The 22,811-nt window shown below is 36.0% G+C and overlaps 1 protein-coding gene across 2 annotated transcripts; it reads left to right on the top strand.

Annotated features, from left to right (window-relative positions):
- The first annotated feature begins 409 nt into the window (after positions 1 to 409).
- LOC110715388 lies at positions 410 to 17,303 on the top strand. Of its 2 annotated transcripts, XM_021893980.1 has the most exons (13): positions 413 to 1,044; positions 1,153 to 1,300; positions 3,983 to 4,134; positions 4,392 to 4,574; positions 6,622 to 6,697; positions 7,219 to 7,296; positions 9,516 to 9,601; positions 11,110 to 11,183; positions 12,203 to 12,248; positions 14,962 to 15,071; positions 15,404 to 15,578; positions 16,277 to 16,381; positions 16,872 to 17,075. In XM_021893980.1, the coding sequence occupies exons 1-12, from the start codon at positions 790 to 792 to the stop codon at positions 16,340 to 16,342; spliced, it is 1,449 nt and encodes a 482-aa protein (XP_021749672.1). In that variant the 5' UTR covers positions 413 to 789; the 3' UTR covers positions 16,343 to 16,381; positions 16,872 to 17,075. The 2 variants fall into 2 exon arrangements, with proteins under 2 accessions (XP_021749663.1, XP_021749672.1); XM_021893971.1 differs by lacking the exon at positions 16,277 to 16,381 and having other exon boundaries at positions 410 to 1,044; positions 16,872 to 17,303.
- The last annotated feature ends 5,508 nt before the right edge of the window (positions 17,304 to 22,811 follow it).

Raw genomic sequence — 22,811 nt, 5'->3', positions numbered from 1 at the left:
TTTTTTGGTATTTTCAGTTTTTTTTCGATTTAATTTGTTTTTAACAAAATACGAAATTTAAAAAAAAAAAATTAAAGGGTAAAACGCTGACCGAGGCAACGTTTTCCCTCAGAAACTTAGTTTGGTAAATAGTTTGGCCACGCGTCTAGATTGGTAAATAGTTTATGTATTAAACTCAATTTGGTAAAAAATCCTATACAAATTACAATACAGAATAGCAAAATAAATACAACGAAAAAGTTACAAACTAAAATAGGACAAAATTAGAATGGAAGATACAGCAGAATAATCCATTCTACATGGACATTTTGTGTGTGAATTGTGAAATGTTGAGTGGCGTGCCAGATGCCTAAACATTTTTAATACACATATACACAGGTTGATAAACACATCAAAACCATCATTTTCTTTTCACTCTTAAATTCACACCATCGAAAACTACTCAAAACAGATAGATTTACAACTGTACCAGAAAGACAAATTTAGCATGGGAAACCGAGAGCCTAGAGGAAAACCCAATATGCTTTCATTTCTGAATTCACTCGGATGTCCTCTTCTTCATGCTCCCCTTCCATTTCCAAACTTTAAAAAAAATAAAATGAGCAATGACCAAACCTATAAAAGCACGCCATTAATTACCTGCTCACCAACCTCGCTCTACACTATTATCACATAATACTCTCTCTTCCTCAACTACTCATTTAAACTTCAACACGTCTGTGATTTTGTTCATCGTAAAATCCCCAATTTAATTACACAAATCATTCGCCCTAATTTTTCTAAGCAACAATGTCGATATACAAACTTGCTGTGATCATCAAAAACCCTTTAAATAAGGAGGAATTTCTCCTAGTCAAGCAAATTAGACCTCGCAAATTCGGAATTGAAGAGTATGATTCTTACATTGATTCTGATCTCTGGGATTTTCCATCTGTTCAATTGAGTATTTTACAAGGTGAATCGGAAATTCAAGTTGAAGGAGCTGAATCATGCTCTGCTAAACTTGATTTGAAGAAATTTGACCTGGATTTGGCTTTAAATCAGGTTTTAATGATCATTTAAGTGGAAAATTGGAAATTGTTTATTTAATTTTGGTATGTTGAATTTTGGTTGAAATTGAATGTTTAATTTTATGAGTGGTTTGTGTTTTAGGTTTCAGAGCAGGTTGGAATTGAGAAGTTGGTTGAAGGGCAGTGGAAGTTCTGGAAGTTTGTGGAAGAGCCTGAATTCGGACCGGGACCTCCGATTCAAACGGTTTTTATCACTGGCTACTATGGAGTTGATGATAAAAGTTGTGATGGTTAGTCCTAACCCTTTTTTTGTTTGCATGGAATGTTTGTGGTTGGAAGTTATGCCATAGTTATGTCGATTTTGCGATTTGGACTAGCTATGTGACAACTAACTGGGACATCGGGGGTAACAGTTTCTGTATTGCAAAGTAAACAAGGACAATGGAACAATTTGTGATTGATAATGTAGGTGTTGAGCTTAGTATGGTGCAATGTGGAGTATTTTCGTGGTTTTCATAGTTCTTTTTGAATCTTTGCTGTGGTTTATTTAGTTTGTCATGCCAGGATGTACCTGAGGAGTTGTGTATTGATGATATGAATATGGTGGTCATGCTTGGATTCTCCATGCCTCCACTTTGTATGTATTGATTGCCCGAAAGTGAAATAAACTTAACAAAAACTGATATGCTGGTTCAATTAGATGATTTACTGATCAATGGTATTACATAATTGAGATTGGAAAAACAGTATATAAATCTAAATTACACATTGTTTAGATAGAAGGAAATAGAAGGAAAAGAAGGGAAGAGATTGGGAGGAGGACAATATCTCTTGTATAGGTAATGGATTGGGTGGAGGAAGGGGAAGGAAAGGGATTGATTGATATGAATCTAGACCCAAATATATGAATCTTGATTCTAAAATAAACGTAATTGATAGAAAATACGCTCGATCACCCCCGAAAGAACGAATTGGTTTTTGAATCCCTTTAACCACCACTCTTGAATAAGGTATTCAATTAATATATTTTTTTTTTTTTGAAAGAAGTCCCAAAGGACATTAATTTTCATTAATGAAAGCCATACGACATCTACAATTGACAATTAACAATAATGAAAACAGGTTTAACAAAATCAAATAAGAATTAACTAGGGAAGTGCTAAGAATCGAAATACGTAGATATAACAATTCGGCACATTCTTGATTCGTTGTGTCATACAACTTTTTGAGAGGATCCGTCGCCGCTTCATAATTTGATTGTGAGAGAGAAAATTCTTGTGTTGATTCCGTAACCCGAATTCAGCCAATAATCAATTGTAGCCCCGCACAACTAGAGACCATATTAAGCGCAAATAAAACCTTGTCTTTTGAAGGAGTTTGAAAAACCTTGTCTTTCGAAGGAGATCGGAAAAACCTTGTCTTTCGAAGGAGATAAACCCTTTCTTTCGAGGGAGACATTATTATAATCTAAGAAACAACAAAACAACGTAAAAGAAACAAAGATTAGGGCTTTCCACCGGTGAAATCCGATGGAAGCCCCTTCAAAATTAACAATGGAGGCTAGAGGGTATGAGAGAGAAGAGAGAGGAGAGGCTATTCAATTAATAATCTTAATCTATTCTGAAATAAGATTAAATGTTTGTGTATCACTCCTAAATCAATCAATCAATCAATCAAAGCCTTCAAATGTTTGTGTATCACTCCTAAAACACAAGAAATAAGATTAAAGGAATAAACTTAATTTTATTAACCTCAATCTTTATTCTGAATAATAAAGTAGTACAGTTCCCCTTATATATGGTTATTAGACTAACATGAAACCCTAACCGGAATAAAACCCTAACATAATTTCTAGCTACCCATAAGCCCATAACATTACTAACCCGCAGTATTATAGTACTAATTAACTCACAATGTATATTCGAGGTCAATTTTACCTACAAAATAAACCACAACCAATAATCAAAAAGATCAATTGGAGTAATTATTAGGGACCTTTTCACATTCACATCAGGGATCCAATTTCCCTCTCTCTTAATAAGCACATTCCCCCAAAATTGGCAAGATTTGGAGGGATAATGGAGCTCACCTTTCCCCTCCCTTTTTCTTTCCTCCCCTTCCTTTTTCTTCCTTCTTTTCTATTTTAACAAAGCATTAATGTTGAATTTGCTTGTGCAAGTGATGGGAGCATATTCATACTGCTGGCTTTATATAGTAATAAACTGAGAGAATAATGCTGATGACTCATTCTTCTTTATAATGGGGTTTTGTATGAACTAATGGCTTGTATCTGATATAATTTAGTTGTCTTGGGGATCACTGTAATACTTTTGAACACTAAAGTAGTCAAATAGGAGTGTAGGACTAGGAACAAATTCTTGAAACAGTAAAAAAATTATAGTGCTATTACCTGATTAGATACAAGAATTAACTACCTCATTAATTAATTTATGTTTTTATTTGTTCTTCTCATTGTAGATACGTACATAAATCAAAGTAAATTTTGAAAATGGTGAGGTAGTGGAAGAAAAAGATGGATAAAGTAATAGAGATGTGCTAAAAAGTTGGGTGGATGTAAGAAAGAGGTAGATAAGGGAAGATGGAGAGAATAGAAAGGTGTAAAGATATTGTGGGGTAAGATAGTAAAGAAGGTTTTCCATAAAATGGAATTAAGTACGGAGCAGAACTAGACAAATAAAAATCGGATGTAATACTGACGTGTTCATCTTCCTTCTGCTCTTATTTCCTGTAGCTATAAATATAATTGTGAATTATGATATTATACTCAACTGTTCCCTCTGCCCCACTTTGATGTGGGATGGAAAGAGTATTTAAGAAAAAATAGCTAATGAGTGCATGAATTATGGGAATATTATTAATTTATGGCCAGCTTGATAGTTGTATCTGAAGTTCATATGACTTTCTCATAAGTAACTTTTTTCTTCTTTTCTATTGAGCAAATTCATATGCAGTGGCATGCCAGTGGATGTCCTGGTCTAATTGCTCCAAATGGCTCTCCGAAGTAACACAGGATAGTTATCGTATGGGGCCCTTGGTGGTTAATGGTTTTCTACACGACTCTAAATACTCTAAGTGGCATGTTCCGCGTAATTTGAATTACCAGGTTGGTTCTAATTTATACTGGTGTATATTTATTTATTAATTTTTTTGATGAAGCAGTTTATTTTGCTTTGTTTTCTTTTATTGCGGAATACAGTCACAAACAGAGATCAACTCATGCAAGTATTCGATCATTAGTCTGTAATTGTGTTGGTTCTTTTAATACCATCGACTCTCTTATCATGAATTCCAGTTGATGTTGTAAATCTGTAAAAATCATTCTCTGATGACGTTTTGTTCTTTACTTTGTCACTTTTACAGGAATATCCTCTGGGTGTTAGACTTGTACCGATGGAAAGTAGAACTGGCAAGCCTTTCTCCACTACGAACTTGTTAGTCATTGCTCCACAGATTGTTGCCAATGGGGAAAGCGGTAAAGATTTTATTGCTCATGGAGATGCACTAATAATAGATCCAGGATGCAAATCTCGGTTGCATCAACAGGTATACTTTTAGCCAACTCATCTTAAGACACCTTAATTCTGAAAGAACTTTCATTAATTCACTGCACGTATGCCAACATGGTAATTTCTTGTAAATATATAGCATAAGATGAAGCCCACTCTTGCAAAGTGTGTATGACTTTATACTAGAAGCAATTGCCTCATATGTATGAATGTGATTCACATGAATATTGAGAGTTGAAAATGGGGATATATTGCATAGAATTTTCTATATTGCTATGAGAGTTTTTAGAATCCTGGTAATCGTTGTCTTTGGTTGGAAGTAGTGTTCATAAGCTCAGGGATTGTCGACAAAAGGGATGTCTGGTGCTTGATAGCAAATTCACAATACTTTATTCAGTTCTAGATATCTTCTCTGCAAATGACTGAATGTTGTCTTTAGTTGTATATAAGGTTCTTTTTGTTTGTATATTTGTAGTGCATTCGTCGTTCATTAATCATAGTAAATTAAATCTTAGGGTGATGGAATTGGTGAAAGTCCTGATGAATTTATATATTTAATAAAACTAAAGACCACGTAGGGTAGTTCTTTTCATAGATGGAAATCATCCATCAGAATCACCGGTGGAAGATAATAAAAAAATTATTAGAGTAAATAAGGAAAATTATTATGTATAGAGTGCATTAAGGCTATGTGTAGTTTACCTTATATAAGTACCTTATTACTTATTTTAGACTACATCAGAGAAAAACAAAGAAGTTTTGTTCAGATCAAGAAAAATAAGTTCATATAAGACCTTATCGTTTTATGTGCTATTTTTTTGTCATTAAACATCCATTAATTCCATATAGAAAAATTTATGGGAATTACATATTTAGAATATACATATTAATACAAAACTAATTAGACCTCATTTGATATATTATTCCCTTATGGATTACTATTTCTAATCAAATCAGAAAATATAAGTTCACCTTAGAAAAATAATTTCAGATAACCAAAAATAAGGTAAAATAAACTTAGCCAAAGTTTCAGGGAAGATCAGTATGTTATTCTCTCAATCTCACATATTCTGCATTTGGGAGTTGTCAGCGAGTTTGGATTCCTTTTATTCGTAAACCCTAATACTGTCTACTTTTTGATAGCTTCTCATAGATTGCAAGGCTTTGCAAATAAGTTTTCTAGTAGAGGATATATGAGAAATTTGAGAAATATCAAGCCTCCCTCTTGCTTCACAGTTTTAAGGGGTAGCTATTCCCATCTATATAATTATTCTTTAGTTGGTTGATCTCTATCTACTTGTTTTCTCTTCCTATTAGAAGATATGGTATCAATGGTTTTAGTCACTTCTGGTGGAAGACTAAAATTATCAACACCCCCCCCCCCCTCCCCCAACCCCTAAAAAAAAAAAAAAAAAAGGGAACATGTAACATGACTATGTGGCTTGTATCAGTTGCATGGTCTCATAGGATGTTCAAATATCATACTTATTCATGAAATTATTGACTTCATTCTATGTCAGATTCTTCACATCACGGATCTTCCTTTCTATCATCGGCAATGGTTGCAAACTTTAGCTGTTGTTAATTTAATGGATAAGGAGAAGTTTTCTGTGAAGATCCTTTACTTTCTGTCAAGATATTTTACTGTAATATTTTTTTTAAGGTTTGCTTAAACTTTGAATTGTGTAAAAGTAGAACTTTATTAGTTTGAACATAGATCTAAGGTGTCAAGATATAACCATGTGGGTTGTAGAGCCTTGGAAAGCCATTATTCTCTGTTGATATCTCTCTTTCACTTTTAAGTATACAAAGAGAAATCCAATGTATGAAAACCATCTGTAACTTGAAGATGTGAGGTAATTTTTGAAGGAGGTGAAGTGGATAAAACTACCTCTTTTTAAAGGCTTTCAATTTCAACTTATGTGTTCTTACTCATGTCTACTCAATATAGATTTTGTTTCATTAGACAACCATCAGAATCTGTACAATATGGCTCGATTATTTAGCGGTAGGTATGACAAGAATAATCTATACTTTTTTCTACGGTCATAATATACTCAGACATGTCTCATTGTTTTTATCAGCTTGCAGATATTATTGCAGCTTTACCAAGAAAGCTGGTCGTGTTTGTTACACATCATCATCCTGATCATGTTGATGGTAAGTCATTTTCAATGATTTTCAAAATTTTATTTCAGTAAAGTTGGTTCTGATAGAAGAAAATAATTTAGGTGCCATACATGGCCACTGTTGATGAAACTCATGTCATGTGGTCTACATTCTTTTTTATTTATTCTTTCTAATATCCATGCGTGGTTGATTGCTGGAGGTATAGTGTTGATCCAGGATAAAAACCTTTTTTTTTTTTTTTTTCTTCTTCTCCTGTTCCTTGGCCTTGTTTGTTGTTTGTGAGCATCAAATTTGTTAGTGCAGTGGCCATTATTGCTATTTGGCTTAGCAGTTCCCCCGGCTAGCATATGAGTCACATAAGTTTACTTATTCATCGTGTGGTCTGAATGGTGTTATAGAAGCATCTGATTTTTTTTTTTTATTTTTTTTTGCCCAGATGCTTTGTTGTTCTGTTTCCAAAACGTCTGTAGCAAAGCATTTCCCGAAAGCTTTAGTGATCAGCATTTTCATGTCTTTTGTATTTGACTTGCTGCTTTTGTGGATATGTTCAGGTTTGTCAGCTATTCAAAAATGCAACCCTGATGCAATCCTCTTGGCTCACGAAAACACAATGCATCGTATTGGAAAAGGTATTCTCCTCTACCCATGTCACAGTTTCAAAAATTATTGAAGAGGTATAGTACTTTAATTGTAGCCTGAACCGGGTCTATTATCTCTGTCACCCAGTTTGCTTTTGTGGCTTTAAGGCCAAATTTGGACATGGCTGTAGTGATAATTGTTAAACGCGGGAATTTATGATGTTTCTTGAAGTTATATTAAGGGTTGAATTAAGCTTGGTTTTAAGAAGATATATGTTAGGGCGACCTCAGTTCTATGATAAGGTGATAGGGTGTGAAGGGTTTGGATTAGGTGGAGGAAGTGGATCTGGCCATCTGGGGCATTATTTGAAAAGGCTGAAAGTGCATTAAGCTGATAGGGGTCTGAACCTAGGAACAAAGCACGAGCGTGAAGTGCGTGCATCATAAAAGTGCGGCACAATTTCTTAAAAAAAATCTGTGTAAAAACTGTTGCAGGCATGAAGTTAATGCTAATACTATGCGGCCTTGTGCTTAAGTGCTCATTGAAAACACGTCGCCTAGGCCTTTCTAAGATTTTGGGCAGCACTACGCTGTCAGCACACCTTGTAAATACTGTTCTGGAGAGGTTTGTTGTAAGCTGCTTATTTTGGTTAGCCTTTGAAGTGTTTTGGGCTTAGGGGGCCACAAGGGGTTTGTAGTAAGCTGATCTTCTCTTGCTTTTTTTTTTTTGTTGGTGAATTTTTTATGTCTTCAAGTTAAGGGTGAAAATGTTAAGTCCTTTTCAGGGATTTGCATTGTGAAGGGGTTTCTGTTTCTCATTCACAGTTAGCAATATATATATTATCTTGTTTGTCTATGCTTATCTTGCTGGATGTAAGAATGTGCTTACTGCTATTCAGGTGTATCTGGTAGTTTCTTGCTTTAAGATTATTTTAGAGAAGTACTCAGTTAGTGGGATTGATTTGGACCTGTTTTCACTTGCCCCTGCAACATCAGTTCAGAGTTTTACTGGAGTGACATGTCTATTCCATGAAGGGATTGGGAGAAAATCTTGTTCTAAACTGTCTTCTCATTGCTCTTTGAACATGATGCCTACAAAGTAGCTAAGAGCCTAAGAATCCAAAGTTACTACTGCTATGTGATTTTTTGCCCTCCTAATGTCCATAGTCAACATAGATATCTTTCATTGCGCCATAAAAAGGGGGACCAACTTCTCCATTTATTCGCTTCAAATAGGTGGGACCCAAAAAGTAGGAAGATCACGTTATGTAAATAAGAGGCATCCTGTCTCACCACTCCTTAAACACATACTTCCTCCGTTCTTTTTTACTTGACTTGTTTCATTTGTCACGCTTGCCAGTGCAGAATTTTAACTATTGTGAAAGTATTTTACGAGAGGAATCTAACAAGACCCCACATGACTATATTTTACTTTACGTATAAATCATTATATGTGGTCAAACAAGCGTGATGAATTGTGCAAAAGTCCAGTTGTTGCAATAATACTAGAACGGAGGAAGTAAAAGTTATTATTATGATAATACTTATTATTTATTAAGACGATTCTAACAAGATCCCACATGATTATGTTTTTTCTTGCACTTAATTCACAAAAGACGATCAAAGGAGGGGCGGTGAATAGTGTAAAAGTCAAAGCGGGTCAAGTAAAAAAGAACGGAGGAAGTAACATGTATTAGAAGAAAGAGCTTTACACAGATTCTGAATCTGCATAGCAGACTTGACTGTAACTATATAAAGCTTCATGGAGCGCAAGACCTTTCAATTCCTACGCTTACATTACATTAGCTTTATTATAAGAGGTAGCCTGACTATTACATGGGCTTTCACCTTTTGGGTTTTGGGTTGGTACATTTTTTGCAGGTTTTTGCACCCCTACAGCTCTACATGTTAATAGTGTTGTTTTCTAGATTCAAGATCAAGCCCATATAAAATTTAGAATATTTGTAGCAATGACTGAATTTATTTGCTAGTTATTTATGGATCATGCATTCCAAATTTAAGCTAAATCTATGATTGAAGTGAATAAAACACATGTGTAGTGCTAAGAACTTCTAAGTGATGATAGTGGAAGCCAGTTTGCTGGATTTCAGAAATCCTTTCACTACATTAATGATATTGGAAAATTAGTAATCTATTGTTTTATAGAGGTGCTTCTATTTTTAGGGTCTATGCAAATGTTTATTCATTTGTAACTACTTTCATGGAGATCTAAAGTGTTATAAGTTTATAACGACTTTGTTTGACTGCAGATGACTGGTCTCTTGGGTATACATCAGTTGCAGGTGGGGAAGAAATAAATATTGGGGGCCAGCGACTTCAAGTCATTTTTGCCCCGGTATTGTATTGCCTTATGTTATTGAACCTGAGTGTCATTGAACAAGAAATTCATGGACACTCCTTGGTCCTCTCTACTACTAAGGATTATATTTGGTATACTCTTAGTAACCTGTGTGGCATGCATCTTGGACAGTGTTGTACTCCCTGGTCTCCTGTATCTGATCCTTCACATTTTACATATAATAAATAACCTACAAAAATTCTTAAGCATTTACGAACACCTTACTATTATGTAATCTTTCATTTATGAGGAAGCTATCATTGCATGCTTTTCACAGGAAACATTTATTTGTCATTTTATAATATTTGGGGGAGCATCTACTATCCAAATCCACCTGTAACCCACCATGGTGGATTAGGGCTGAGACCGGGGAGTATCTTCTTCCTCAATTCTACTTTTTTGATTTTTAGTCTACTACAAGGATCAGGTGGATCATGGATTGGGTAATATTGGGTTTTAGGTCCACATATTCTTTTTTTTTTTTTCCCCTGTTGCATCCTGACCCAAAACTGGACCAGGTAGAACCCAGGCATGTGTACTGTAATTTTATGATGTAAATTGAAAATCTTTGTTAGAAAAGCTGGAAAAATATGGTCTAGAGCCAGACCGTCATGTTTAAGTCTTGTACTGTTCAGACAAAGTGAGTCATGGTCTAGGTGGTTTAGGGTTTTAGGTCCAAATTTTTGTTCGGAGTATCCTGACACAAAACTGGCCCAGAGGACACCCAAAAACTTGAACTGTATTTTGATGATGTAAATTTTATGATTTTGTCGAAAAAGTTGGAAAGATATGGGCTCATACAAGGAGAGAATGCCGGCATGTGTAGGTCTTGTATTGTTCAGATTCTGGTTCATGCCCTGCTGAAGCTGCCTAGGAATGGCACAGCATGACCTGGGGCCAGTCTATTCAAGACCAGACTGACCATCTCCAACACCCCGATTTGGTGCCTGTACTGGCTCAAAATCGGCCTTGCCTAGCCCATTTTCACTTCTAGTAAGCAGTAATAGGCTTAGAAGGAAAAAGGTTGATTGAAGCTGTCCTGTTTGCTAATTTTTGAGGGAAATATTGTAATTAGTCCTTTTGCTAACTTATGACTAATTTGTTCTAAATACTGGTAATTTGTAGTGTATTGTTGGCATGACTAATTTTCTTCATGATTGTCATTGATAATATATAATGCAAAGATTGAAGTCATTGGACTTTGTAATGGGTTCAAAGCTTCATTATTCAAATAAACTATAGGCCCCTGACTCTCTTCTACTCAATGAGACATATGGAATGAGAAATTTATGTCGAACAATTGAATTTACCCATAGGTGCACGAAAATATAAATAAGTTAGTGTTTATGATTTATTGGATACAATTCAATATGCTATCTGTATTCTTTGTAGTTTGTGCACGAAAATATAACACCTTACTATAATGTAATCTTTCATTTATGAGGAAGCTTTTCTTGATTTTTATTGGAAAACATTTTATATAGTTTTAATTCTTCCAATAACAGGGCCACACGGATGGTCATATGGCATTGCTCCATATCAATACTCATTCACTGATTGTTGGTGATCATTGTGTTGGGTAAGGTCCTCTCAAAGTAGATACGTTTAGAAATATTGCTCTAGATCCCTTACATATAGGTACTAAACAGAACTAAATATATTCTTTGTGAAATCTTTGGTATTTAATTTTGAAAAATTAATGTGTAAAATATTCATATTTTGGTACTTGGTAGTCACTTGTGCAGTGTTTTCCTTGGAATTTAAAGAGACTATTTACAAGATCTTTGTTTTAAGCTTGTTCGACTGAAGAATATGTTTCTGTTACATGTTTATGTGAGTTAGAGCATTTGCTTCTGGAAAATCCTCCAGCGTATAGCTCAGACTAGCAAGTTAAAATTACCTCATATTCAAATGCATGTCGTATATATAGTTTCTAGCACTCTTTATAAAACAAACATTTGTAGGTTCAAATGTTAAATGATCAAGTTGTGGAAACTTTTCTTGATTTTTATTGGAAAAAAGAAAGATTTTTCTTGAACTTTTCATGATGACAGCTGGTGCATCTTGTTATATTTTGTTATTATGTTCGAACCTATGTTACATGGACTCGGGAACAGGTGTCGGACACGGACACATGTCCAAGTGTCCGATCCGACAAGTTCCAAAATTTTAGGACACGGGGATTCTGTCCGATATTTGGACACGGGTACGGGGACACATCTATACGTCACTTAAATTTATATAAATAAATTATATATTACAAAAGCTTTAAATTTTTCATTACGTCCACCCCTATTTTTATTGTTTTAATTCTTTTCTCAGTAAATTCTCCTAATAAATGGCAATGTTCTTCTCTCCATCTTCTCTATATCAATGGTGGTCTTCGAACAAGATGTGTTTTTCTGTCATTTTTCTCCTCTTTTTTCCTCTCTACTCTTAATGGAAGTGTCTGAGTGCACAGTGAAAGGTCGGACACGTGTCCCATGTCCGTGTCATGTCGTGTCGACACGGACACTTCGTGATTTTAGCCGCGCCCAATTAACATAGGTTCGAACCATCTGATGTAGTAAGTGTTTTTTTGTTTCATTGATGTTGCAGGCAAGGTAGTGCAGTTCTAGATGCTTTTTCTGGTGGAAATATGGGAGTAAGCTAATTACGTATTGTTACCCTTTTATTTATTTATTTTTGTATATCACATTCTTTTTTGTTTTTGTTCTCATTATTTGTGCTGAGTGTTCTACCCACTTTTGCTGCAGCATAAAATCTCTTCTAATGAGTTGTTGTGAGTTCATTTTTTTTTTAAATTTTAAATTCTGATTTACTTGCATTAAAGCAAGTGTTTTATTTCAGTTATTCTTTCCAAAGTGTCTAAAAGAAAAAAGGATTAAGTTGTAACAAAGATTAGTGAAGCTTTAAGCTAGTTAAGTTTTGAGGCTATTGGGCTAGCTACAAAATGACAAAGAAGTATGGGAAAGGGAAGAAGAGGAGTGAGAATATATTTTTGTATCAGATGATGTCAAGGGAAGACATCACAGAAGATGTGTACTGATTAAACAAGGGATTGAGTCTTTAAATGCTGCAGCTAATCCTTTGCTTATGTCCTTTCATTCCTTCATTAAGTGGAGTGATGTTTAATTGTTTATGCTGCAGAGGTTGCTTTTGAAAGTTTTGGTTAAAATCTTCCACCCCCCCTCCCCCCCCCCCCCCCAAAAAAAACTTCGTTTACGCGACACTCATATTTCCATCACTCATGATCAGTCGACCATCTCATCTGGAGCTTCATGTCATATTTTCCAGAATCACTTCAGAAATATTAAGTGTACAGATGACAAGAAGTATAAGAATTATCTCAAAGCTGTACTGATTCCCTTTACTCATGTAAGGCAATATATGTCCCCCAATAACAAGCTTAACACTTCTGTTAGATAGGGGAATGTGAGTGTTTGGAGGTATGTGGTTGTTTGAACTAGGTTTTAGGGAAGCTTTAGACTTGAAAAAATTCTAGCCAAAGTGCCTAACAGAATCTTTTAGAAAGCATAAAATTTATTGCATGTCCTGCTTTTTGGCATGCTTTCTGCACCACTCCATTAGTGTCTTTTTTAATACGGATTTTTCACCATATACCACTGAGTTATTTCGTAACTCACCATATACCACATGAAATTTTCTAATACAACAAATACCACTGAGTTTAACATAAATGTCACAACATGCCATTTCCGTTAACTCAGTTAGTCATTAACGTTAATTATGCCACGTGGCAGCTTGTAATTAGTTCTAATTAATATTATTTATTTAATTAATTAAATTTAGAAAAATTATTTTTAAAAATAAAATAAAAATTAAACACCACCAACACAAGCCACCGCTGCCCCCAGCCCAACCCCAACCCCCACCCTCGGCTAGCTGGCCGGCGACCATCCCACTCCTACTCCCCTTCCCCGAAAACCATCCCCCACCTGGAACCCGAAGCTTCACCGATTCCCCAATTCCCGATTTCCCCGCTGGTGACCATTCCCGTCCTACTCCTCTTCCCCGAAAACCATCCCCCACCTGTAACCCCTCCCCTGTCGGTTTCTTCCCCGAGTTTGTTGCTCCTGAGAGCATAGACAACAATCCATGGCAGTAACCCCTATCCCGTCCCTTTCCGGCCATCCCCCACCCACGAACCCTTGAAATCGGCTGAAGTCCCCACCACTGCACCCCTTATTCCCTCTCTATCACCCCAAACCCTTCGCCTGTGAATTTGCGATGCTGAAAAAATTGGTTGGGAAAAGAGGGGGAGGGGGTGGTCGGAAAAGGGAGGGGAAGGGGAAGAGGGGCTGCCGGCGAAGGGATTTTGGGGTGGTGGCTGGGTTTTAGGCTAGGAGTGGGGAATTGGGCTGAGGTGGTGGTTGGGGAATTTGGCTAAGGTGGTGGTTGGGCTAAGGTGGTGGCTGGGTCGGGGTTGTCGCTGACAGGGGAGGGGGATGGTCGCCGGCCTGCCAGGAGGTGGACCAGGCACCAGCCAGCTGAGGGTGGGGGCTGGCTGGGGGCGTTGGTGGTGTATTATTATTATATATATATATATATATATATATTTTTTTTTTTTTTTTTCTTTTTTTTTTTAAGTTAGTTAATATTAATAAGAGCCAATAAGTGATAGCCACGTGGCACAATTAACCTTAATTACTGACGGCGTTAACGGCAGACTAACGACAGCTAACAAAAAAGGCATTCTGTGTTAATATACATTAACCGAGTGGTATTTGGTGTATTAGAAAATTTTGTGTGGTATATGGTGAATTTTGAAATAACTCAGTGGTATATGGTGAAAAAACCGTTTTTAATATGGATGTCATATCCTCAATCAAAAGCTTTAGACTTACGACTCTCTTGTTGCATCACGTAATACTTCTTAAAATTGATCGCCAAAACTATTACCCTGTGCATTTTGGAAAATAGACGCATAGTGATATTGCATTGATTCTCGGTACCCAAACAAGAAATATTCTGTTTTCACCCTGAGTTCGATAAGAATTTACTTGGTTGTCATGCACGGTGCACCTTCAATAGTCTCACATTCTCACAAGTCACAACCATCTATCCTGAGAAAAATAGGGAACCAAATGTTTATTGACTTTTACTGAAAGCCCTCAAATTTTGCCAAGGATGATAAAACTAAAAATTATTTGGAATAAAAATATCAGGTCGATCTCAACTAGCAGGAGCTAACTATGGAAGTCCCTCTATATATATGGCTAAATTTTTTCGCTTTTCCATGCTTTCCTGCATTGCATTGCAGGAATGGATTGTTCATCTTGAAAGGTTACACTACTTTGATCTCATCACCTCACCAGTGCTTATTTTTCTTGCAGGAATACTTTAATACAACATACAAATTCTTGGAGCTTTGTCCGAACACTTTGATTCCTATGCATGGGAGAGTCAATCTGTGGCCAAAACACATGCTTTGTCGATATCTCAAGTATGAACTGCATTTAATATTCTCTTCTTTCACATATAAAGCATTTACCATATTTTTTGCTAGATGAGATATTGCTGCGGCATATTTATGCATGTAATTTTCTTTGTCATGTCTTGTTCATAGCTGTGTGTAATTTTCTGTATATTTTGCCTTATATGCATGTAATTTTCTTTGTCATGGCTTGTTCATAGCTGTGTGTAATTTTCTGTATATTTTGCCTTATATGCATGTAATTTTCTTTGTCATGGCTTGTTCATAGTTGTGTGTGATATTGTGGTAAATATCTGAAACTTTAGTCATAAATTTTCTCACAATGTATAGTCTGATTTCAGGAATCGCAGAGATAGAGAATCTTCAATCTTGAGTGCCATAGAAAATGGCAGTACTACTTTATTTGACATAGTTTCCACTATATATAAAGACGTTGATCGTGTCCTGTGGTTTGTTGCTGCATCAAATGTGAGGCTCCATGTTGAGCATCTAGCTCAACAGCACAAATTACCTGAGGTAATGTCCACAGTTCTATTTACTGTTGTCCATGCCATTCCAATGTTCATTTGTGTACTTATCCCAGAATTATGGAAATTAATTTATGCCATGAATTGTAGACTTTGTATACTTCTTTTTTCATGTTATGATGTAAAAATTATTTAGAAAAAAAAAAAAAAAAAGAAAGAGAAATTTTTAAAAAAATTGGAAAATAAAAGAAAAATCTAAAATAAAAAAGCAAATGTTGTAATTTATTGTTTCACTTTTAGTATTTTTATATGAGGAACAGAAAAGGTTTACAAATATGATGGTGGAGGTGTATGCACAGTTCTCATTGTGCATCCGTTGTACATCAAGCCAAAAACCAAAGAATATGAAGACTAATTCCATTGAATATAAGCTCCAATGTACATAAGAGCAACTAAGATGATCATTGGAGATTATGTTTATTGGATTATATGTTAGTTTGTTTTACCCAGTAGTTTTCATGTTCTTTGGTTTTATGTTTGATGTTCATCAGATGCGTAGTGTGCACTTGCATACGCCTCCACCATCCAATTATTGGAAAAGGTTGCCACATGATAATCTTTACAATTATAATCGTTATATTTCTTTAGATCGATAGAAAACTCGGCCAGATGTTTAAGGCAAATATATGTCTATCTGGCTGATGAAGATTTTACTCATTTGAATAAAATATGTTTGAGGGTATGCAGGTCTTTTCTTTTGAAACTTTCAACCAAAGTATCGCAGCATTCTGTGACGAGTTGAGCAAATTATAATAAAGGGATGCCATTTTCTAGGTCCATTGACCTCTCTAGGTTAGAAGCAATGCTCTTACACTTGCTGAATAGTATGTCTGTATTAGAGGAAAATAATCACATTGTTTCATCATATGACTAATATCTAATGATTCTGATATAGTACAACTAAATTGCATAACTGTATTCTGTTTCCTTTTAGACTATAAATTCATTTTCTTACCGATATACTTCATCTGTTCTTTTTTACTTGATCTGTTTCATTTATCACACTTGCCAATGCAAAACTTTAGTCATTAATAACTTTAATTCTCAATAAGTAGAAATTGTAAAAGTTATATATTATGATAATACCTATTGTGACGATGCAAACAAGATCCCACATGAATATGGTTTTCCTTCAAATAATTCACAAAAGTCGGTCCAAGGAAAAGTGGTGAATAGTGTAAAAGTCAAAACGGGTCAAGTAAAAAAGAAAAGAGAAAGTAATTTTCTTTTCTTTGATTGTCCAGAGTTGTAGAATTGATATTGATTTACTTGTTTCTCCTAGGGCATGTCCTTGACAAAATTTCGTCGAACTTTTGGATTACATTTTGCAATCAACTGGATCTGGGCATACACATGCAATTGTATATCATCAAAGGTTATGAAGATTAGACGACCTAAACTCATTGTTTCTGCAGTTGTTGCTTGCTTTGCTGCATTGTATTGTGTAAGAACTATGCCTACTTTAAATCATTAGTTTTATTATGCCATCACTATGGATACTTGAAAAATAAACTTTCAGGCTGATAAGGTTAAACAAGCCACACCTCATAGTTATTGTGTATCTATCTTATTCTAGAACTTGTGCTATCTACTAAGTATCTTATTCTAGCCATTTGCATTACGTACATTTTGTGTAAATTTGGCTAATGCAAGTTGGTTTGTTTAATCTTAGTGATTTATCATTGCACCTTATTATATATTTCCTTCTTTTTTATTTTACACTCTTCAATTTTTACTACTACCAATCTTGGAGATATAAAGGTAAGTTGTGGTTCTGGAGATTATAGTACTTTGCTAGTTCTAGCTATGGCAGATTTTTACTCATATTTGCACCTAAGTCAGGTCCAGAATTCAAGTCAAATGTAAAGTGTATATTAATGTCATTTTTTATTTTAATTCGCTGGTAATTCTGGCAATTTCGTTCTTATTTCTCTTCTATACTGCGAGTAAATGTGAATTAGTAAAACGTCACCCTCTATTTTTTTCTAAGAATAAATTTGCGGAATATATGCTGTTATATTGCCAGATAGGCAGATACAGAAGCTACACACGACAAAGGTTCTCTGATTACAGATTGCCTCCCCTTGTGTTCATTCACACCTTTTTTTTTTTTTCCTCCTTTCCTTCTTGACAGCGGGTAAAAAAAGGAGGCTAGCTCCCAACAGACTCGAGACTACCAAATGAGTAAAGAGAAAGACTAGGGGAGAGTTTAACTCTCTTAACAGAACTAATACAAGCACATAAAGGAGGGATGGGGCAACAATTTTCAAAACATGCTAAACAGTGCAAATGTGAGGGTTGCCAAGCTTCATCACAGATTATAGTCTTTGGATGCCCGAGGCTCGCTCCTTTGTGCTTCTTAGACCTGCAATGCCAATACCTGGAAAAGAGCTTACCTTTCTTATTCTTCATTTTTGACTTATATGACCTTCCACACTTCCTTTCTGTGGCGGAGAACTCGAAGGTAGTGTGTGTGGGGATAGCCTGTACTAAATCGGATTCAAGATTCAAGAGCCATGGGGTCATTTTCATTTGAACCTACGGATTCCACTTCCACAGGGGGGCAAAGTTTCTCGCAGGCATATCACTCCCATCCTCTATGCTCAAACCCTCGTTGTCGTTAGCAGTTAGACCTGATGGCAAAGCCTCGTCTAACTTCTCCACAGCCTTAGTGTTGGGATTTCCAGGCTCAATATCATGGTTGACCACTCCTAAGTCAAGGGGAGGCTTAACCTTTTCCTTTTGGTATTTTTTGTCATGGCTCTTCTCATCCAGACTCACCAAACTTGAAAGCATCGACAAAGCACATTGACCTTCTAGATCAATAGCCTTGTGATTTTCAAGATGCCTCTCGTGAGTAGTCTTATCCTTCATTTGTATAGTCATCCATAAACCAACAGATTTGTTCAAGAAACTCAAACTCTTCACTTGCTTGAGTTGCGAATAGGACAAGGTGGATAATTTAAGAGGCTGGTTTCTTTTCATTCTATTGGAGAAGCAGTGAAGATTCCTGAAATCCTTTTCTTTTGAGTGTCTTGATTCTTGATTCATTACAAGGCAGGAAAGGTTTTCATCCTTATATTCCAAAGGAGCATAAGAGTTGTGGGTAGGAATAGAGCTCTGTACTTCCATCTCACTAGATTCATTTGAGGTGGGCAAGCTGGTTACACCATTCTGGTCCTCACTATGAGATGTCGAGTTGCACCCAAGGCTAACATGGGGCTCAATGACTTTTCCCTTTTTGTTAAGAGTACAGTGAGTGAGGGCGGAATTCTCGACACTCTTACTAGGCCTTTACAAAACTATTTGAGAATCCGAAAATCCGATCTGCAACCGATCCGAATTTTTGGATATCCGATCCGAAAAAGCGGATATCGGATGCGGATTTGAATATTGATTTTCAAAATTTTAGATATCCGATATGCGAAATAATATAAAGGCCGAAATAGTGAAATATATATAAAAATTTAAATTGTTCATATAAAACTGACCCTATATTATTAACTTATTATAATATTCTTAATATATTTGATGGTAATTTTTATTGCAAAAAGACTACTATTTTGTTAAAATATGTTGTACAAATTAGCGATAAAAAATCGGTAAAATTAGTGAAATTTAGAAAGTATTCATAATCAATTTTACTTAATATTGGATAATGGATATCCGAAGCATCTAATTCGAAAATATCGGATATTCAAAATTTTCGGATCGGATTTGGATATCAGTTTCCAATATCCGAATATTCGGATATCCGATCCGAAATCTCCGATCCGTGAACAGGTCTACCTTTTACCATTGAGCTTGCTAGCTTGACCATGTAGTCCCATCACTCTCTCCAACTCGCGGAGAATATCCTGGATTTTTGGCTCTGACTTGACTGCCTTGCCAAGATCTTCGTACTCCTCTTCCAATTGGGAAAGCTTGATCTCTGCTAAAGCCCTTCTAAAAAGAGCTTTAGCATTGCAACCATCAAACTTTAAGACTAAGGAACAAAGCTCCTTAGTTTGATCATAGTCACGGACCTTAAGAGCACAAGCTGCAAGATTTAATTCCAAATCAATTGCTAGAATTCAGAGCATGACACTATCATCCACATTACTCGGTAAACCAAAGCAAAGAAATTTCAGACCTCTATCATACTTTGCCCCAGCAGAAACAACCTCACCATTCTTAAAGCATACATTAATTACCGATATTCCGGGGACAATTATTAAGAGCAAAATTAAAAATAGTATCATCATAGTCATCATTCAAATGAGCGACCATGAGAGCATCAAGTAGAGGCTTACAATCCATAGCTAACTAACTGAAATAAAGAAACTAAGAAGAAAAACGATAAAAACAAGGGGACCGTTCTTAGGTACCCGGATGAGAACCGATAGGCCCAGGAGGCAGAGGACCGACCTTCAAAACTACCCAGGTGGCTTTCGCAAAGAACGGGGCACCACGTCGTCACCGCCGGCAACGGTCCCAGCAGATAGCAGTCGGGCACCGCGCGAGAACACGAGGAAGAGGCTAGGAGTGACGGCTCAAATTTACAGCCTCAAATTCACACTATTTTTAAGGCCTTATGTGCTTTACCAATTTTTTTGTTGTTCATTGTTTAAAATTGATGTGTCTCAAAGTGCGACATTAATCACTTTTATACTCTTATTATCTTTGGCACTTTTCACGCCTGTACTCTGCCTTGTTCCGAAAAGTCGAAAATGTACATAATCTACTAAATAATCTCTCCTCCCTCTTCTCTTCTAAAGCCACCCGAAAAATTAACTTAGCTCGTAGAGAATGAAGGAGCAACAAAAGGTGGATGTTTATGTGAGAGGCTCATGGCTAAAGAAAATGGAGAAGGAAAGTAGTTCTCAGTTTGCAGCCATCCAAGTTACTACCACCATAATCTTTACTTTACGATTGCATTCTTTGTTACAGTCCTTGGGATCTTTGTCAATGGTCACATCAGGGAATTCCTCGTTTCTAGAAGACTTCACACCAATACAAAACTCGCTAGCTTCTGGCATTGAACTATCAGATTATGGATCAGAGACTTTGGTGATTGGATAGCTACGAGGGGATTATGGCACACAATGTCTGATTAGGAGCTCATGTGGTGCGCTTCTATGGTACCTCTTATTAAAGATTATCCCTATAATAGGACATCTAAGGTGGTGTTTATGGTCTTGACCAGGAAGACGTTACTACTAGCACCATTATGGGAGTTGTTCTTCAAGGGACATCAAGGCCTCTACTTAATTTACCTCCACACATCATCTGAGTTCATTGACGAACCTGTTGAATCATCTGTGTTCTACCAGCGTAGAATACCTATATAGACCTTGCTATCTCAATAAACATAATGTATCCAAAAATTAGGAAATTGTGTTAATAACTACCTAGTTTAGATTCAGTTTTGACAATAATTACCCTGTTTAAAAAATAATTTATAAAACTACCAATTTTCTTCCAAAAGTTTTGGTAACACTACCTTCTACAATTTTTCCGTCTAAAAACTTAATGGTGCATGCTATAGGGTCCCACCTATTAGACTTTTCGAAAAAATCACGTAAAATTCCCTTTATATCATCATTTAATCTCATCACCCACCTTTTTCATTTTCTCTCCCCTCGTCCCTCATTGCACCACACCTTACATGAGCCTTAATCACCATTTTCACCGCACAAAAACATCTCCTTTTTTACCATTTTTCTCACTACTCCACTCACATTCTTTCTTAATTCTTTGTTACACATCATTCTCAACTTGATATAAACTTTGATTATGCTCATTATCATCATATCATCACGGTAAATGCGGTAAAGCTACATGGACAAAAGGAAGGGCATCAATTGAAATTGTGGTTGATGGGAATTGAATTATGAATGTTGGAGGAGTTAAGGTGCTTAAATAGGCAAATAAGTGGGGGTTGTATAACGTGCACCGTTAAGTTTTTGAATGAAAAATTGTATAAGGTAGTGTTACCCAAACTTTTGGAAGAAACTTAATAGTTTTATAATTTTTTTTTGAAAAAATAAAAAGAATATTATTAACAAGTAATCATCATACTGAATAAAATAGCCTCAACCAACACCCCAAGACCAGAGAAACACCCCTAGTCACAAAGCACACTCCTAAACCAATTACAATGGTTTCTACTAGTCTTAACTAGCATTACAAAGCTAATTCTTTGAAAAACTTCAAACTTCAGATCTCTGATCACAGCTTCAGGTCTTCTCAAGAACTTATCCCACACTACCTTGTTCCTCTGCTGACAAATACAGTAGATCAGCCCAGCAAAACAGCTCTACACTACCCTTCTCTTAAATCATCCTGTAAACTGCTCTAGCTTTGCATTCCAGTCTTCAATACTATCCGGGTTAAGCTGAACCTTAATGGCATTCTAAAGAAGACCTTCTACTATACTGGCAATAAAAAAAATATGATCCACAGTCTCAGGCATCAGATTGCAAAGAGGGCAAAGATTATCATTGATAATTCCCAGTTTAACTAACTGATCTTTGACTTTAATTCTTCTCCACATCACCAGCCAACAAATAAACCTGTGCTTAGGGATATTGAATCTGTTCCAGACCTAATTACTCCAAGCAGCATCATTTGAGTCATTCTTCATCCATTTGTAACCACTAGCTACAAAATACCCCTTAGGATCAACAATCCAAGCATTATTCCTAATAACCAACTTTTAGCTTATCCTTAATCCACCAAATCTGCTTCCAATTCCAGCTGCAGGTAGGAGGGCACTTATATCTTCTTTAGTTTTTATTCTTCAAGTACAAACTGTTAACCCATCTTAGCTAAATACTATCTTTCTTCTGAGCAATGTTCCAAATGAGCTTTCCCATAGCTGCAATATTCCAGATATGAATATCATGTAAGCCTAATCCACCTTGCTTCTTGCTTCTGTAAACATAATCTCAGGCTATTGGGGGAGACCTAGAATATACAGGTTTACTATCCCACAAATAGTTCCTGCATATAGCCACAACCCCATCTAGCACCACTTTAGGCAGAATAAAATTGGAAGCCCAATACACATGCATAGACATGAGAACAGAGTTGACCAGGATAGCTCTTCCTGCATAAGACAGCTTCTTACAACCCCAAGTTTTAATTCTTCCAGTGATTTAGTCAATAAGACTTTGGCAGTCATCCTTACCTAGATTTTTAGCACTCACATTCACTCCCAGGTACCTAAAAGGGAGCATGC

Source organism: Chenopodium quinoa, unplaced genomic scaffold (genome assembly GCF_001683475.1).
Source record: "Chenopodium quinoa cultivar QQ74 unplaced genomic scaffold, ASM168347v1, whole genome shotgun sequence".
Lineage (NCBI taxonomy): Eukaryota > Viridiplantae > Streptophyta > Magnoliopsida > Caryophyllales > Amaranthaceae > Chenopodium > Chenopodium quinoa.
Note: the sequence above shows the minus strand (reverse complement) of the source record. Positions and strands in the feature narration are given on the sequence as shown.

Coding starts and splice junctions, on each gene's coding strand:
- LOC110715388 (XM_021893971.1), top strand. CDS start 790: ATGTCGATATACAAACTTGCTGTGATCATCAAAAACCCTTTAAATAAG. Junction 1,045..1,152: donor TGGATTTGGCTTTAAATCAG/GTTTTAATGATC, acceptor TTTGTGTTTTAG/GTTTCAGAGCAGGTTGGAAT. Junction 6,698..7,218: donor TCATCCTGATCATGTTGATG/GTAAGTCATTTT, acceptor GGATATGTTCAG/GTTTGTCAGCTATTCAAAAA.